At 43.4% G+C, this 18,958-nt stretch overlaps 1 protein-coding gene across 3 annotated transcripts in view; it reads right to left on the bottom strand.

Annotated features, from left to right (window-relative positions):
- Positions 1–6,068: 6,068 nt before the first annotated feature.
- The window catches only part of sema4c (sema domain, immunoglobulin domain (Ig), transmembrane domain (TM) and short cytoplasmic domain, (semaphorin) 4C), a 133,162-nt gene continuing 120,272 nt past the window's right edge, over positions 6,069–18,958 (bottom strand). For all 3 annotated transcript variants that reach the window (XM_052066979.1, XM_052066980.1, XM_052066981.1), the window contains 8 exons: positions 16,248–16,423; positions 14,793–14,937; positions 14,238–14,451; positions 11,789–11,904; positions 10,331–10,488; positions 9,860–9,951; positions 7,312–9,629; positions 6,069–7,212 (listed from right to left, as the gene is read on the bottom strand). In XM_052066979.1, coding sequence (XP_051922939.1) covers positions 8,734–9,629; positions 9,860–9,951; positions 10,331–10,488; positions 11,789–11,904; positions 14,238–14,451; positions 14,793–14,937; positions 16,248–16,423 — 1,797 coding nt within the window. In that variant the 3' untranslated portion in view covers positions 6,069–7,212; positions 7,312–8,733. The remainder of the gene's footprint in view (positions 7,213–7,311; positions 9,630–9,859; positions 9,952–10,330; positions 10,489–11,788; positions 11,905–14,237; positions 14,452–14,792; positions 14,938–16,247; positions 16,424–18,958) is intronic.

The following is an 18,958-nucleotide window of genomic DNA, read 5'->3' as shown; positions in this document are numbered from 1 at the left end:
CAGGCCAGCCCTCTCTAGCCACTGATAGGACTTCTTGAGATCAGCCACTTCAGTTATGGTCCGGTGGTACATCCCGTGTAGGGGCTTGTCCTCCCATGATGGTCCCTCTTCCAGCGCCTCATCTTCTGTTCCCCATTGTCTGAGACATTCTCTGAGTACGTCATCCGTTGGAGCCTTCTCCTTGATGTATTCATGGAGCTTGGATGTTTCATCCTGGACAGTGGCTCTCACACTCACTAGTCCCCGGCCTCCTTCCTTTCGGCTTGCGTACAGTCTCAGGGTGCTGGATTTGGGATGGAACCCTCCATGCATGGTGAGGAGCTTTCGGGTCTTAACATCCGTGGTCTGAATCTCTTCCTTTGGCCACCTTATTATTCCTGCAGGGTATCTGATCACTGGCAGGGCATAGCTGTTTATTGCCCGGGTCTTATTCTTGCCATTGAGCTGGCTTCTTAGGACTTGCCTCACTCGCTGGAGGTATTTGGCCGTAGCCGCTTTCCTTGTTGCCAGTTCGAGGTTGCCATTGGCTTGTGGTATACCAAGGTACTTGTAGCTGTCCTCAATGTCTGCTATTGTTCCTTCAGGGAGTGAGACCCCTTCAGTGCGGACTACCTTTCCTCTCTTAGTCACCATCCGACTACATTTCTGAAGCCCGAATGACATACGGATGTCGCTGCTGTAGATCCTGGTTGTGTGGACTAGGGAATCTATGCCCCTTTCGCTCTAAGCATACAGCTTTATGTCATCCATGTAGAGGAGGTGACTGATTGTAGCTCCATTTCTGAGGCGGTATCCATAGCCTGTCTTGGTGATTACTTGGCTTAGGGGGTTCAGTCCTATGCAGAACAGCAGTGGGGAGAGTGCATCACCTTGGTATATGCCACATTTGATGGACACTTGGGTAAGTGGCTTGCCATTGGCTTCAAGTGTGGTTTTCCACATCCTCATCGAGTTCGCAACGAAGGCTCTTAGGGTCCTGTTCACCTTATACAACTCCAAGCATTCAGTGATCCATGTATGTGGCATCGAGTCATAGGCTTTCTTGTAATCAATCCAAGCTGTGCACAGGTTGGTACGTCGGGACCTGCAGTCTTGTGCGACTGTTCTGTCAACCAGGAGCTGATGTTTGGCTCCTCTGGTATCTCTCCCAATGCCCTTCTGCGCTTCGTTCATGTATTTATCCATGTGTCCACTTATCTTAGCCGCAATGATGCCTGACATGAGCTTCCATGTTGTGGAGAGACAGGTTATTGGCCGATAGTTGGATGGGGCTGCACCCTTCGAGGGATCCTTCATGATCAGGATCGTTCGCCCTTCGGTTAGCCATTCTGGGTGAGTCCCATCCCTCAGCAGCTGGTTCATTTGTACTGCTAGGCGCTCATGGAGTGCTGTGAGTTTCTTTAGCCAGTAGGTGTGGACCATGTCCGGGCCTGGTGCTGTCCAGTTCTTCATATCTGAGACTCTTTCCTGTATGTCTGCCACTGTTATGGTAACCGGGTTCTGTTCAGGGAGGTTGCTGTGACCTCCCTATATATATATATATATATATATATATATATATATATATATATATATGTGTATGTATGTATGTATGTATGTATGTGTGTGTGTGTGTGCGTAATATTGGCATATTTGATTCATTTATCCATTCAATTACATCTTTCAGTCTCTTTACAGTTTATGTAGAGAAACTAGGCAACAGGAGAAGGAGATACACAACCTTGAAGAACAGTTCAATATGAATTGATTTGGCATGTTCAATTCAACTTTTGACGAGACAGAGGATAGGTCAATGCAAGTTCATCAGTGTATGAATTTTAGCCAACTGTCAGTTTAGACTTCGGTCTTGCATGCCATTAATGGATAAATGTAGTCATTCAGAACCAGTTGACTAATCTGACTGAATCAATGATTACATGATTGGGCTCAAATCAGGGCAATCAGTTATCACTTCATTAGGGTATATTGTTGTTGTAAGACTTAAAAATTGGGAAAGAATATCGAATTTTAAATGTTGCTCGAATTTTCTGTCAGTTTGTAAAATGATGTTTCACCTGCAGTTAGACCACAACAACTGCTCACCGAATTCACCAGTGTGTGAGTAAATGCCCAATTTAGACAGATTCATATATAGGATGGTATGGCTATATTTACCCCAATGTGCTGTTTTAGTTTATCCAACTCTGGCATGCTAAAGCTCTTTCCCACAAGGGGTTTTAACCAGGTGGGCATGTAAACAAATCTTCACCTGTGCAATCTGTAGACTCGGCCTGCCCAGCCTCAGTCCTCCATCCTTTTGATAGAAGTGGACAGACGAACAAAACTGAAAGACACTCTCAAACATTCAGTCTTTGTTGAAGTACTTTTGCAATATAAACAAGTGCCAACATGGTAGGTAAATTACATAATACTGTATTCATCATTTCTGGAATACAACTACAAAGTAGCCATCGACAATGCCTTCGTCGATCACTACTATTGTCACGGCAAACCAGCAAAGGCAATCCTCAATCGTGTATTTTTTTTCATCGCTGTGTCCAGTCGGATTGATAAAGCATGTTGTGCGCATGCGCGGTAAACCGTTGTACAGGTTTTTGTTGCTTTGTAAGGGGAATCGTAATCATTTATAAAGGCAGCTATTAGCCGAGGTTGACAGGTATGGATTAGCCAAGTCCGAAGAAAGAAAGAAATTCCTGGTGTAACGTACAGAGCAACAGTCAAGGCTGTCAACAGCAGTTGATGACAGAAACATTGTGAGAGCTCTGTGGGAAAAGACCCAAAGACCCAATGTCCATGACATCACTGCCAACCTGAACGGGGCAGGGGTGAAGGTATCACAATCCACTGTTCGAAGACTGGGAGAGAATAAATATACAGGCCAGACCACAAGATGCAAACCACTCATCAGCAAAAATAATTGGAAGGCCAGATTGGATTTTGCAAAGAGATACAGAGATGAGCCAGGAAAGGTTTGGAACTGATGAGACCAAGATAAATCCTTATAAGGTCAGAGTACGGAAAAAGAAAGGATGTGCTTGTGATCCAAAACACACAAGCTCATCTGTGAAGCATGTTGGAGGTAATGTCATGACCTTGGCTTGCATGGCTGCTTCTGAAATGTACTCAGTAGTCTATATTGATTATGTAACTCATGATGGTTGCAGGGGTGGCACGATGGTCGACTGGTTCGCACGTCCACCTCACAGTGCAGAGGTGCAGAGTTTCAGCACCAGCCTTCCTGTGTGGAGTTTGCATGTTCTCCCCGTGCCTGCGTGCGTTTTCTCCAGGTACTTCGCTTTCCTCCCACATTCCAAAAACATACATGGCGGGTTAATGGAACACTCGAAATCATTCTTTCGTGTAATTTTGTGTTCGAACTTGTTCAAGTTTTAGACCGCAACCCACATACAGTACATCATATCGTATCACCTATCAATAAAATATATTCAATGTGTTGACCTTTGACAAAATGACAGCGAGCAGATGTATTGATACAACACCATCTGAATGAGTTCCAAATTAAGAAGTTTCATTTACCTCAGAATGTGAAAACGAAAGACACAGACGTCTGAAAGTGTTATTGTCACATTTTAAACTGCCAACCAGTTGAGGGTGTACTCCGCCTAGTGCCCGAAGACGGCTGGGATGAGATCCAAGACGCTTAAGACCGTCGTGAGGATAAGCGGCTTGTATAATGGTTGGAGGGATGGAAAACCGTTTGATTGCATATGTCGGGATGTACACGCTGTCCTTGTATGTGGATAAGGATGATGTTCTTTCGTCGCTTCATGTGCGGTAATTAACAGAATGCACACTCTTTCAAGAACTACAATCATCCGAGGCACTCCACACAGACTTCAGCGAAAGTTCAAGATGAAATGTTCCTCTGCATTTTTATCTTTGCTGATGTCACACCCACCAATCATTCGCCCTCAAGAGCCAACGCTCGATGCTCAGTCAACTAATTGAAAAGCGACCACTCTGTGCCAAACAAGGCCATCTGTGGAACCGAGCTCATGGAAAAGCGCCTAAAGTTACGAGTCTTGAGCCTTAAACTTTAAAGGAAAATAGACTTACCCGGTACTTCTTAAGATGTTGGAAACCGGGAAGGATGTTAGCCATTTTTTTACTAATAAAATATAAAGATTTAATAGATAAATCGACTGACTTAAATGTTTGTCGCATCATGAGGACAGTGGTGCTGTCCGAACTGTTTTGCCCTAAATAAGCCAAGAAGTAGGGGTACACATAAACATGTTGGTCTGTTTCTCAGATGAGCACCAGAGGTTTTTGCTTGGTGCTCATTTTTTCCTGACCCACTGACCTCATGGCTGAACTTTAAGACTTACTGCACATTTGGGCAAGTAGGCCCTGTTGGCCACATCCTGGCCGCCCATCGTCTCTCCAGCCAGGAAGCCAAATAGAAACGTCAAGTGTGAGCTGATTTTGTTTTGATGTATTTGTTTACCGTGTCAGCACAGGACGAATCAAAACCAGCAACTCGGCTTCAGTGTTGCTGACGTAACGACCACTCGAGCAACTATTTTCTTTTTTTCAATCAATGATGCCAATGACCACTCTGACCATCATGCGAGCAACAATCTTATTTCCTGCACAGTGGAGAAAAGAGAGGAATTGCGATTCTAAAAAGAGGTAATGTTTTTTTGTTGTTTTTTTAGCGTGTAATGCAGACACCAAAAATGGGGAAAAATACATGGACATTGTAGATATTATTTCAGTGTGAATTATGATTAAATATTAATTTAATGTAAGCTCAATCCCGACACCCACACTACACCCTGCGGGATACACATAACAGAAGTGGATATAGTGTTCAAGAGAGCATGTTCCAAGTCTGCGAAAATTGCACAATTGAAACGGAACCTTACATCATCGACTGACACCAATTTATTTGATCTGCGTCATCAAACATGGCAGAGCTAGTTGTTTTTGTAATTTTGCTTCTTAAAATGACATTAAAACGGCACTTAAGTAGCAGTTAAATAAAGGCTCGAGCTTCCAGTTGATGGCAGCTATGGCACCACTATTTGCGGGCCCTGGGTGATCTGTGGCTCATGTGCATAAACTCCCTTAAGTGCCCTACAAAACACATGGGTGACTTGAAAGCAGGGGTGGGCAATTCCAGTCCTGGAGAGCCACTACCCTGCATGTTTTACATCTCTCCCTGTTGCAACACACCTGATTCAAATGAACTGGTTTAATATCAGGTTTCTGCAGAGCTCGCTGATGATCTGATCATTTGGATGAGGTGTGTTGCAACAGCACGGCCCTCCAGGACTGGATTTGAAGTTCAAAACATTGAATGAAATTACACACATAAATGATAAATTATAGCTCTATCGACTTTAATACTTACTTTAACCCTGGAGAACCCAAGAACCCTTTTCTTCTTTGGAAAATGATGAATTTTACATTAAATGACTGCTATATGTTCACTGAACACCAAAATATATGTTTTTCCAAATATTTAATGCTTTAATCCTAATTTAGGATTAGGGCCAAATTTGACCCTTTGGGATTTAAGGGCAGCATTTGAGTAGCAGAATTTATAGGAGCCAAATTTGACCCCGTGGGTTCTCCAGGGTTTAAATATACAACATGTAATTATTTTAGTTTGACAGTAAACGTCAATTGAGAATGGCAAAAAACAGCTTGAAGCCTCTTTTTTGAAGTTATTCACTTTCTCCCAAACTATCACTTGTTCAGTGAGTTGAGTTCATTGCCACCAAACAGTGCTTGTATATCGACTTTTTGCTTGCAAGTCCAAACAAAACCTAAAAGAAAATGGCTGAACCACAGCTTGTATCTTGAAAAACACAAAGGTAGCTTCACTCGTATCTCAAGGCACCAATGTCTATTGTATACTGGCTGGCCATTTGTGATGAGACAGATTATCTGGCTTGTACAGTTAAAAAAATCGCACCATTTTTAATTGTTAAAATGTTATTTTGGGTTGATCAATAAAAATAAAAAACCTCCAGAGTGAACATTTTATCTTTATACCTTCAGCATGGACTGGATGGACTGACTCTGAAAAAAAAAGGGACAGTAGATCTCTTCTTTTATTTGTGTATATATACACACACATATAAAAAATAAGGGCATATGTACAATGATAATAAATATCAATGTGTTTGTACAACAAATAAGTTACTTAACATTACTTTAGAACAAACATAAAAGATTGATAAGATACAAGCAAAACTAGGTCAACTGGAATGAACGCAAATGAAAATACCGCACGAGAGTGGTTATGGCAAACAAATGTGAAGTTTGACGTCTTCTAAGACATGCATTTTACTCCAATTAAAGACCTCTACATGTTTAATCATTTTTTGTTTTCTTTTCCTTCAAAATGCAAAGTAAAGCAAAGCTTGATGACAGAAGAAATACTCAATAAGACATAACCAAGTACCAGTGTATTCAAAGAAAGTATTTTAACTTCGTCAAAGTCTTGAATACCATCAAGTGCACACATTCTAGCACTGATCTGCTTTCACTCGAAAGCTTCATATTTGGTTTTTGGCAGTTAACAAATGAAATTGTGGTTTTGGTACATTAGTGAGCCTTCATAAGGAGTAACAAGAATCAGGTCCAGGAGATCACCGAAAATCCAATAAACAGGAAACAAACAGGAAATCAATTCGCCCAAAGCCATTTTTTCCGTGAGCGAACATTTTGCTGCAGTTAAACTATTCAGAATGCTTGGAGACAGCAGCTCAGTGTTGCAAAGTGGACGGACAGCTGAATATTGATCTATTCCAGAAAAGTAACGTGTGGGGTTGGGGGGCAACAGAAGACCATCTGCAGTCTACTTTGGCTTACTCAAAGGTGAAGTGACACATGGAACACAGCCATGAAACAAAATCCTTTCTTTGAACCAAAAAAGCTTTTTTTCACCCTGAAAGAGTTCCTCATTAGTGTTTTACAATACTGTAGTGTTTCATATCAAAAAAATCCAAAACAAAAAAGCTCAATCCCAAAAGACGCTTTTGTACAAGGATGATCGAAACGTACAGTCCTTTTGCTGTTGGTCATGCAATATGTTGGTCTGACGGCCGAGAACCTCTTTGACCAGGTCATTGGGATGCGTGCCATTATAAAACCCGGTCCACAGTGCTCAATAACAGCTCAATATTAATGTCTTGCGTTGCTCTCCTGCGCAATGCAGACATGTCCCAAACAATCACCCTGTTTTGACAAAAGAGAGAAAACGTGGAAGGTTGAGTAACAGTGCAAAACAACAACAACAACAAAAGTTCAACTGTTCATGAAAAAGTGAAAAAATACCTGTAACAGATTCAGTGGCGTTGTCCTACTCCAGCCTATCCATGTGGAAATAATTATTCCATCCTCCATGGGGGCCTTGTGTGTGTCTCAATGTTCTTAACCTCTGTGTCCACAACACAACGATCCCAAATTGGTCTCGAGGCATCAGTAAGGGATGGGATTCACGGTGTCCTGTTGCACACTTATTGACATTCAAAGCGTTGGGCGTGTGACTGAGCGCGGTCGTTTCCTTTGCAGTGCCAGTTACCACTGTCACCGTACAAAACGTAAAGCACTTATTTGAAACATCCACAGCAGTCGCCACAATGAAAGTTCAACTACATTCTCCATGCTCGTTGTCTTTGTGTTGTTGAAATGTGTGCAGTCTTTGTCTTATTGCTGAATGCCAACAGCATTTTCTTTTTCCAAGGGAATGAGCAAGTCTCCAAAACAGCTGATCTCACATGTATTTTCAACAACACGTGGTTCTCATGCACTTTTAGTACATTGAAGGTGCTTTGAAGGTCACCGTGCAGGGTGCAGCCTGGAATGTAAGCACTTGTTCTTCACAAAAGTTAGACTCAAGTCACTTGACGACCACTTGAAGACTGCAGTGGTCCTCAAGAAATTACAAAAAAAAAGGTCTAGGGGAAATGTCTTAATTCAAAGCAACCATCACAACAGACAAAGATTCACAAAGAAGACAAAGAAAAGAAATCGGGCCAAAACATTTTAGAGAGAATTTCCTTCGTTGAGCAGCTCCCTTGTGTCTCATTTTCATTTCACTTCAATTGGCTTCTCATTGTCTCTGACGTCCTCACAGAGCTCCTCATATGCCAATATGATTGTTTTCTTGCTTCAACATTAATTAGCCTCCTCTTGGCTCACCATTACAAATAAGGGAAGACGAGCTTCCGGTTTTAAGTGCAGTACGAGCTGAAAGAAAGTCTGGAAGGAACAGAACTTGTTCTTGTCATCCATCAACTGATCTCAGCAAAGATGCTGGAAGTCTTACTTGGTCCGCCCAACATGAATTAAACGTGCCCCTCAGACAACATATAATGCCGTTGGTTCGATTACCATGCCTACGGTGTACTCGTGTGCAAATACACCGTTTAGACAAATGGCTATTACACAGTGGAAGCAGAAGTCCCAAGACTTGGTGGTGCACAGCACACAATAATTACGTGAGCACGTGTTGGCGACCCATGGGTGTGAGTGTCTATATTTAACATGCGAGAAATGTCTACAGTGAGCCAATCAGGCATTGGCAGGGTGAGGGAAAAGAGCATTGGTAGGTGACAACGTGTCACAGAATGAGAGAGAGAGAGAGAGAGAGAGAGAGATAGAGAGAGAGAGAGAGAGAGCAGGCAGGCATCCTCAAAAGGAGAGAGGTAGGTTGGTTGTTTTGTTTTTTCCATCTCGAGGAAACGGGGAAAAGGCCTAGACCGACGACTCCTCTGGATTAGCGTCAGGCAGCACGCTCCTCTGCTGCAGGGTGCGCCTTAGCTCCTCTTTGAATGGGCTTGAGTAGTCGTTCCCACCCATGCCCAGGCCCCCCAGCCCGCCGCCACCAGCGCAAGACCCGCTAGCCCTCTCTTCCCCTGCTGTACTCAGGTTCAGGCGAATGTAGCCGTTGCTACCGGAGCCTCGGATGTTGGTGAGACTGAGACGGCTGGGGGAGTGGATGGGCTGGCCTGGAATGGCACTGGGTGACGCCGTGCTGCTGACGCTGTTGGGCCCCAGGGCGTGACCGGGAACAATTTTAAGCGAGCCGTCCGAGTAGTAGTAATTGGCACCCGTCTCCCAGAAACGGTCCTCGTCGGTGGGCATTTTGCTGGGCACAAAAGTGGGCGGCTCCTTCGGGAGGGTGATGGGATAGACCAGGGTACTTTCGAGAGGCTTCATGTCAGCCCCCTTCCCAAGGGCCAGCTTCAGTCTCCTGCGCAGGTAGAGCGCTGCAACCAAGAGCAGGAGGCAGGCGGCACCAAGGGTGATGACCAGCACCCAGAAGAGCCCCATGCTGCTGTCTGGAGCTCGAGCTTCCATGAAGACGGGAGCGCTTGCGACTACAGCCACTTGATAGCGCTCCGTTTGAAACTTCACACCCTGCTCCTCGGAATAGCAGATGTAGCGTCCCGCTTGGATTTGACCCGCCTCAGGTACAACAAGGGCCTTGAGAGCGCGGTCGAAGCGCGGCCCTCCGGCCTCTGGGTCGCCGAGAAGGAGCTCGCGGTCGTTGACAACCCAGAAGGGCTGAGCGAGGTTAGAGATCAAATGGCAGGGCAGCACCATGTCTGACCCCACCACCACTGTGACATTACGAAGGCGGGAGTGCTCTAGAGACAGACGGGGAAAGAAGGAGGGACGGAGACCAGATAAATGTTCAATATTCACATTTCTATTCTCTTGTTAGCAATGTCTAGTCCACACAATGTGAAATGTGAATGTGAAAGCCTAAAGCATTCCCTCATTACATCGGGTCAATCCTCTTGATTTTCCAACTTGTTCATGCACTAACATTTAACCCCCACAAGGGGCCACCGTCGAGGCACACCCCATCACTCACCGGGGCTTGGGATGGAGACAGGCTTGTCAAACTTGGCTTTTCCACGGCTGAATCTCTCCAGCATTAGGTCTTGGGAGAGCGAAGACGTGGAACTGAAGTGGAGGGATAGAGCTCAAGTTCAATCATAGTCTTTTGCTAAAATGTACTCTTAACAACACTGGATCCAGTGTCTGTACGGCATGCGGAAGGAATCAAACACTTTTACAGTGCATAACCCAATGTGATGCATTTCTATAATCTATTGCCATTTCGTTTTTGCCAACAGCTAAATCTTTAAGGTTGGTGAAATACAAAGCTGTTATTTAAGTCTTTAGCTCTGGTTTGCTCCTAGCAGTAAAAACACTTGTTTGCACAGGGTCCAATATAGATACCTTCGGTTTTTGTTTGGACTTTGGAAAGTACATAAACGGCCCTGTAAAGGATCAAGAAGGGCCCACAGATTTAAATGAATAAATGAGTGGAAATTGATACCCTCGATGGAGGTCAATGCGAACACAAGCTCGACCCTCACTGTCCCAAGCGCAGTAGGGGTCCCTGGCGAGCAGACAGTCTGGCTGAGACTGATAGCGGCTGCAATTGGCTAAGGGCAACTGGAGAACCTCTGAACGAGAGCCGATGTAGATGTACTTCTACGAAGAAACAATGAGAGAAAAAGGAGAACAGCAGACCAGAGACAGTTGAAGAGGAAGAAGAAAGATAAACAGAGAAAGTAAGAGAGCGAGAAAGAGAGACAGATTCAATTCGGGGTTGGAGGAGATAATGGGATAATCACTCTCAATTACAATAACATTTAGCCCACGACCCTCTTCCCAGTGCAATCTGGGCTGCACTAAACAAAAGTTGCTATAAAACGTCTGCTGTGGCTAAGTCAACATCAATGAGATAAAGAGTGGGGTTCGAGGGCTGGCCACAAAAACAAGAACAACAAAAACCCGTCAATAAAGGGGGACAAGCCACCGTGGAGACTCAGGGAAAGACAGTGTCAACACAGGGCAAGCAGACTGAATAAACAGCAGGGGTTCAATTTACAGCGGCCACGGATTGTAATTACTGTTATTGTGAGGCGGGCTTTTGGATTCATGAGATGATATACAGTATAGGACAGCTTGATGAAGTCACAGTAAAAAATAAATAAATACAAATAGCGCTCAATACGGCAATGGCGCAGGAATCCCGAGACACCTCAGGTATTGCGTCACGGAATGGAATACCATGCAATATACCATTCCATGGTATTGGAATTTTCAATCTGATGTTATTGATGGAAACTATCTGAAAAACAAAAAAAAAAATTTTTGCACTGTTGTTCAAACTAAATTTACTGAACTGGTAATCCACCACACAAAATATCAAATGATCACAAATTGCTGCAATGATCATATATTTTGCCTGTTTGTTTGTGGCAAAAAATGTTTTGAACTGAACTTGTGGTGTGTGTGTGTGTGTATATAATATATATATATATATATATATACACACACACACACACACACACACACACACACACACATATATACACACACACACACACATATATGTCTGGGGTGGGGGGAGAAACATATCTATATATACACACACACACACACACACACACACACACACACACACACACACACACACACACACACACACACATATGTCTGGGGTGGGGGGAGAAACAATTTCTCCGTGGAAAAACTGGGAACATATTTCACAACAGTCAATCATTTATCTGATTTTGTCCCAGTTAGACTGCCTGTCATTTGTTTGAAAAATGATTACCGGTACTTTGATTTCCTGAGTGACAGCCTGCATGAACCAGGATTTTTCATACATATTAATTACAAATTAATCTGGTAACCTTTTTAGACATACAGTAGTTCCACTAGTGCAACACCAGAACATCTTACATCTTGTCACCACTGGGAAACAGCCCAAATGTGTATTTACCTTGGAGTGGGAAATAGTCAGGCTGTCAACTGGCTGCGTGATGTCAAAGAGCTGGATTTCTTCAATCACGTGGGCTTCAGAGCCCAAGATAACCACCCTCTGCAGCCAGCCTTCAGCTGCAACACACACAAGAGGAAGCGGAAGGTCATGAAGGTAACAATATGTAACATTCAATACATAATATAATTGCTCAATTAATTACACTGAATTGGGAAAATATACACTTTTTAAAAAATTAAAACCAACACCATAAGGGCACACACCAGATAATGGTGTGCAACTTACTGACAAAATACATCTTTGAAATCGTCAGCTGCCCACATAATGTCGCACAAAACGCGGGGCTTGCATTGCAAAGGAGATCCAGTGTAAAGCAGTGCCAAACCGAAGTGACTCACTGTGGTGACCGGAAGTCGGAACAGCAACTTTCAAAAACTTGGTAGAAGCAAACACACACCCACACAACAGGCACGCAGTATGATCACACTCCTCTATTGCAGACGAGTTTTGGATAATTCCTAAATTCTCTGCCGTAGTGTTATAATAAAAAACATCGGCAACTATCATTTCTCCTTTCCGTCAGCTGCCGCTGTGTTGTAGCTAATAGCTAATCAAGCCGGCAGCCCAACTGGCACAATGAGCACACGTCTGCCAAGGACCCTGTTGAGTTTGTGCTGTGAAGCACAACGCGCGGGGATCTGCACTTGGCTCAGGAAAAGTGAGCATGTATTACAGGGCCTGTGTGTGTGTGTGCACAATGCCCGTTGCCCGTACAAACACAGTGTCTGCCGCATCTAAACAGTCACATGTCACACAGCAGTCAGTTTATCACTGCGGCTATCTGATTGGTGGTTCCGCTTTCATTGATAAGACTGGCTGCATTCAAATAAACACCATCCCAAATTTTCTGCCCAATTCGTGATGAAGATACCTGTTGATTATTTTTGACTTAAGCCAAAACAAGACAGCGGCACATGGGCACGACGGCCACTCACAAGATTAAGTCGCGCCAACGCTGACATTTACTTTGACGCATGAGGATGAATCTCAGCATGCAAATCAGGCGCTTCTTTCAAACCCAGCTAAAATGCGGCCAGCTGGCGTGTTGTTTACTGCCACCTAGCCCTTTGCCAGTACCTGTCCAAGTACATTGCCGAAGGCGCAAAATGCTCACCTCTTCAACAAACACATCAGTATGTGCTGCTCATCTAAATGACAAACACAGGCCCAAATATTTAACAGGATCGGGGAAATGTGGAATATCGTTCTCTGCACTGTAATTAATGTTCACCACCTGGACACCATATATCCCAGAATTGAGGAAAATAACAATATTAACTTTAAAATCTCTATTTCCATCAAGCGGTATGATTCAATTCAACTTAAAATGTCATAATTTTGGATAAATAAACTTGACGAAGTACAGTGGAATAACATGTGCGAAGGGCTATTCACATTTCCTCTAATTTATTCACTGTATTACAGACAATAGGCATTCAGTCAACCCCAAAAGAAAATTTCCCTCCCTTTGTTGACCATCACTTTTCCCTAACAAAACAATTTGGACTGATCGTAATTCGTGTCTTGTAGTGCACCAGGTTTATTGGAGAGGAAGTATGCATTGATAGCTTCCAAACAAATAAACTTTGTCCATGAAAATCGCGCAATGAGTAACATTTGTGTTACATGGCAGGTCGGATACCTAGTTTTTAATTAATGACATTTTTGTAAATTAAGCATTTTTGTAAATCTACAATATGATGCTTTAGATCCGAATGTTCAACCAATAGAATAAAGTCTACTGGCCCGTTGTGCACTGATCCCAAGTCAACTGTGAGGGATGTAGCGGAGATAAAAAAAAAAAGGAGAAGAAAGAAAACTTTTTGGGGGGTGTGCGACACATTCCGCAAATGTTGTCTGTTTCTGGATGGACTTTATTCCGCTCTCGTGTCGCACAAAGAGCAACATTTGCTGTCGAGTGTCTGCTGAATTAATTTGGTCGTGGTACCCACATTGGTTTCAATAATTTGCAGCCGACTGTTTGTATCTCACTGTCTGACGTCGTAAACCCAAATGTATTCCAAATGAGTGACAAAACAGTGCCTCTTTATCAACTGGATCCTCTGTTCGCCACTATGTCAACAGTCTCGACAATGACAAACCGGCTCGGAAGAAACACATAAAAAAAAAAGATGTTAGTGAAGGGAAGAACAAAAAAGGTAAATTTACTTGTCGCACCCAGGAGTAGATGAAAAATTGAGTTGCACTGTCTTGTGACCATCTAGGGGCAGCCCGGAGCCCTGACTTGCTGAGAACTCAAGAGTACTGAAGTGAATCTAAAGCCACTCCACCAGTCCCGGATAGTACACCACCAATGCTAACCCAGAGAAAAATGCCAAATATCGCCCAAATTATAGTTCTCGGGGGAAACTAGAAATGATGTTTTTACCTGTGCCAAGGAAGAGAACGTTGTAGGCTCTTTGGTCGAGACCAATAACCCGATCCACAACCAGCCTTGTGAAGTTCACACCCTTGGTGAGAAGCAGGGGGCGAGCAAGTACTTTGTTCTCCATCAGCGGGTGCTTTTTGGCAAAGTTGAGCGTTGCATCAGGTAGCTGCAGAGAGCTGTTGTAGCCGCTTTCCCTGTCTGAGTTCGTTATACACTGCAGTACAGACAGGGGGGGGAGCAAAATACACGGGAAGAGAGGAATGGATGCAAGGCAGAAGAGAGATTTAAGAGGGGTAGAGAGCGATGAGTTCATAGTGAAAGGGACAAGCAGAAAACAGAAAGGGAGAAAACCTTTAAGCATCCTTTTTTTTGTTTTTCCAATCTTTTTTTTATCTACACCCACACCCTGCCATTAGACTGCTTTCTGTGTATTTTCCCCTGTCATCCTGCATCATTACACTCCTAGCTTTTCTTGTCTTGTCACCTCTGTTTTCCAAAATAATCCCATCACACCACAACAGTATAACCATATTTTCTTCCTTTAATGTTTCTTACCGATCCAGGCCGTGGGTTGGGAACAGGTCCAGTATAGCGCCCCCACCTTTGGGATGACTCCCTGTATTCCTTGTAGGAGCCTTCAAACACCTTCTTCACATCACTGATCTGGTACTGACATACCGCCGACACGTCCACATCACCCCTGAAACATTGCAGGGAAGGGAAGAAGTTACTGATGTGCGGTGGCGTAAAAGGAAAGAGACGGATTAGCTGTCATCCCATGGTGAGAGGTGACGTTTTACTTGCGAGAAGCGTCTGTGCTGCAGCACACCCAGCACGGCAAAAGAAGAGTGGGAGTTATACCACACAGAAAAACGTCAAGGGGACAGTAAAATAATTCATTGTTCAGGAATAAAGATAAGGGTTATCAATATAGATTGACAAGCGTTAACGATAAAATATGCCTTAATTGTCTTTTTTAATCCGTAAACAAATGTGACAACGTAAACTTTATTTAAAAAGTCCATAGATGGACATTTATACTGTACATTGTTGTTGTGACAGTTATCCCTTGATCGAATAAGTAACCGTGTTTGACAGTCAAAATGGACTCTGGATCTTTTGGACTTGTACTGTGAGGTACATGGCTTTATGATTGCCAAAGGATAGGTCCTTGGTTTAAAAGGATGAATTTAATCTTTACGCAGTACTGGTATTTTAGCATGTCAAAAAGCTAGCACATTAGTTCAGATAATGACTAAAAGTGTAAGTCATTATTTGAATAGTATCAAATTATCTTTGTGTTATCTTTCAAAAGCTTCGGGGCTTGAAGGAATCCCCAGCAAATCAGAAGGAGAAAAAAAGGATTGGGATTAATTTCACTGAATGGAGAACCAAAGCTTTAAGTTCAAAGTTGGTTACGTGATATCTCAACGAGGAATACAAAAGTCTCCAGTTTAAAGAACAATGCCTCCAGACGGGGAATGTCTCAATTTTGAAAAAGAAAACCTACTGCCCTTGCTCGCGTTTCCTTTGTTGTCGAACTTATCAACACTTAGAGTGGCCCAAAATTGACATTTGCGCTTCTTTAATGATAAGACGCTCTGTCTGTCTCTTATTTATCCATCCATCCGTCAATCTGTTTATCCATCCACTCTGTTAAGATCAAGATTAACACGGGTCGGATGCCCTAATTACTGGCGAGCAGAAACAACATTTATTGGTCTTTCTTTATGATGATTGTAAAAGTATGACAATCAATGCCTGTTGCCCGCTTTGATTTTTGGTTGGTTGATTTGACCAGTGAATGAATTGCAAAATTATGGCATAAATACCACATATTTTGACTTATTTAAAGGAGCCTTGTATTGTGTTGCCTTGTGTCAGAATAAGCGTACTGTTTGTTAATACGCACTAGCTGATTGGCATCATAATATTCCAAACTGGTTATGATATTTATTATTATTATTTTTTTGGTGGTGGTCTTTTTCACCGCAGGTGTGGAAGAATCACCATTGAGCGTGAAAGATGCCGAAGAAGGTAGTCCCCCTCCAGTCCTGCCCCGGGAGTGTGAAGACAGCCCGGAGGTTGTTGAAGGACACATGACGCTCGGGGAGGGAACAGTCCAGCCGAGCTTTTTGGAAGGTGGTCCATTTTTTCTGCAGGGTCCGGCTGCCACCAAGATCACCCTGAAGAGGAGACATGCCAGGTCATTTACAACCATATGCGAGCCCTTCCAAGTTTGAAGTCATCAATGCACATTTCGACAAATAACCATTCCCGAGCATTTTTTGAGCATCGGCAGCACTTGAATACTGCACATGCTGATGAGGAGTCATATCAACAAATAATGATTCACTATTTTGTTACCCTGAACACAGCATACCAATTAATTTTGATACAACACCCAAGGCCCGGTAGTCCAGTGGTTAGCACGTCGGCTTCACAGTGCAGAGGTACCGGGTTCGATTCCAGCTCCGGCCTCCCTGTGTGGAGTTTGCATGTTCTCCCCGGGCCTGCGTGGGTTTTCTACGGGTGCTCCGGTTTCCTCCCACATTCCAAAAACATGCGTGGGAGGCTGATTGAACACTCTAAATTGTCCCTAGGTGTGAGTGTGAGTGCGAATGGTTGTTCGTTTCTGTGTGCCCTGCGATTGGCTGGCAACCGATTCAGGGTGTCCCCCGCCTACTGCCGGAAGACAGCTGGGATAGGCTTCAGAACCCCCGCGACCCTAGTGAGGATCAAGCGGCTCGGAAGATGAATGAATGAATAACACCCACAGAAAAGCCATTGTGCCAAAGAATAACCTCTCCAGCCCGCCCTGACAGCATTAGGTAACTCCTTCAGCCAGAGACTGTTACACCAGCGCTGCAAGAAGGAGAGATACCGACGCTCGTTCCTACCGACTGCTGTCAAGGCTGCTGAATAAAAATAACAACAATAATAATAATACTAATTAAATGATGTGAAAAACAATTGTAAATAGCACTGCGATTGATCCATTTTGTATTTATATTGCACTTAATTGAACGCTGTTTGTTTTTTCTCCTTTCTACCCACATTCTTGCTGCTGGAGGCTGTAAATTTCCCCAGTGTGGGACAAATAAAGGACATCTTATATTATCTTAATGCCATTCTCATTGTCATCAGTGGTTGTGTGTGCTCAAGGGAAAAGATAAAAAACATGGCAATGGTGACAATATAGCCGTTAGAATGAGACATAACACACTGGTGCAAAACCAATATCAGCAGGATGGACTGAATTATTCATTGCTCCAGTGCTTAGCAAGTGTGGGCATCTGTTTCTAATTTCATTCAAAGAGGTTTATTGTTCTTCATGGACAAACATTAAAGGGCATTATTACACACATCTTGCCCCCGTTAACAATTAGAGCTTGATTTTCATCGATGGTGCATGTGCGAATGCTGCCGTATCCTGATTTTCATGCAGGCGTAAGCCTCGCTGCACGTGTTTGCCAATTTGGCAGATCGCTAAACTGAAAGTTGCGGTGCGCCAAGGGTGTGCCCTTGCAGATTACGCCCCGACAAGTTGGTGATAGAAAATCAGTTGAAACTTATGCCTGTTCGGACCCTGACTGACTGGGGCTGGTCGTCTCATGCTATTTCTGTCAATTTGACCGGGGCACAGACAAACAATCATTCATAAATATGCCAAAGGCAGGCATCAAACCGTATGATTCATTGAAAGCATTATAATAATAATAATAATAATAATAATAATAATAATAATAATAATAATAAGACTTTCCAATTCATCCCCGGGGTTGGAGCAATACACAAACAATCGAGAAATATTTAAGTCGTCAGATGTATTTGGCCCACTTGAAACATTTGAGATGATACGGTTGCATACAAAATGCTTTAGTTAAAGGCGATTCAACTCAAACAAACAAGAACTTCTGTCGTTTTGACGAATAACAAGGACGAGCTCACCACTGCAGGAAAATAAATCTGGCTGTACTACATAGAACAAAGTATCGCGACAAAGCCATTCATCAACCATTTGGGGAAGGCTCACTTCTGTCCCAGCATAGTTACGCACCGCAAACACACAGTGCGCAAAGCCAAGTCCATGAACATGTTAATGTATCATTGTATATGTCATCAGTCCGACACTAATTCATAGAATGCCTTGATATTCTTGAGCTTTTATGTCCCCAGTTCATCTCAAGACACCAACATTCTGAAAAAAAAAACACCCCCAAAACATAGAGGAAAGAATAATATGGGGGATGCACGTTTGGTAGAATGCTGTTTTCTTTCGATATCTTTCACATTAATCTAATTGCAAAAAGTCTCGCATTTTGTCAAATCAGGCCAAATGACATTCTCCCAGAAGCTTTGTGGCTAGTCAAAAGGGGCTTTCAGACCGCAGGAACCAATCCCGCAACTTTCCTCTGTACCCATGTAGTTTATGTAATCCCCTTGTTCACACACAAAAGTGCTTCCTGGTCTGGAAGGTTCCATAAGGGTCTTCCTAAGTACGTATCTTCAAGCCACTCTGGTCTTTGTGTACTTATCCGGAACACTTTGAGGCGGAGGACAGTGCTAACGAACATATGGACTGTAACCAGGGGTTCAATCCGGCCCGTCAAACAGGGTTACAAGAGCCTACTTGTGATACTTGGATGAATTTACCTGGAATGCTGAAATTTGCCCCTTAAGACCTTTGTTTTCGACAAACTTGAGAGTAAGACTAGATG

This window comes from Hippocampus zosterae, chromosome 6 (assembly GCF_025434085.1).
Source record: "Hippocampus zosterae strain Florida chromosome 6, ASM2543408v3, whole genome shotgun sequence".
NCBI classification, from domain to species: Eukaryota; Metazoa; Chordata; class Actinopteri; order Syngnathiformes; family Syngnathidae; genus Hippocampus; species Hippocampus zosterae.
Note: the sequence above shows the minus strand (reverse complement) of the source record. Positions and strands in the feature narration are given on the sequence as shown.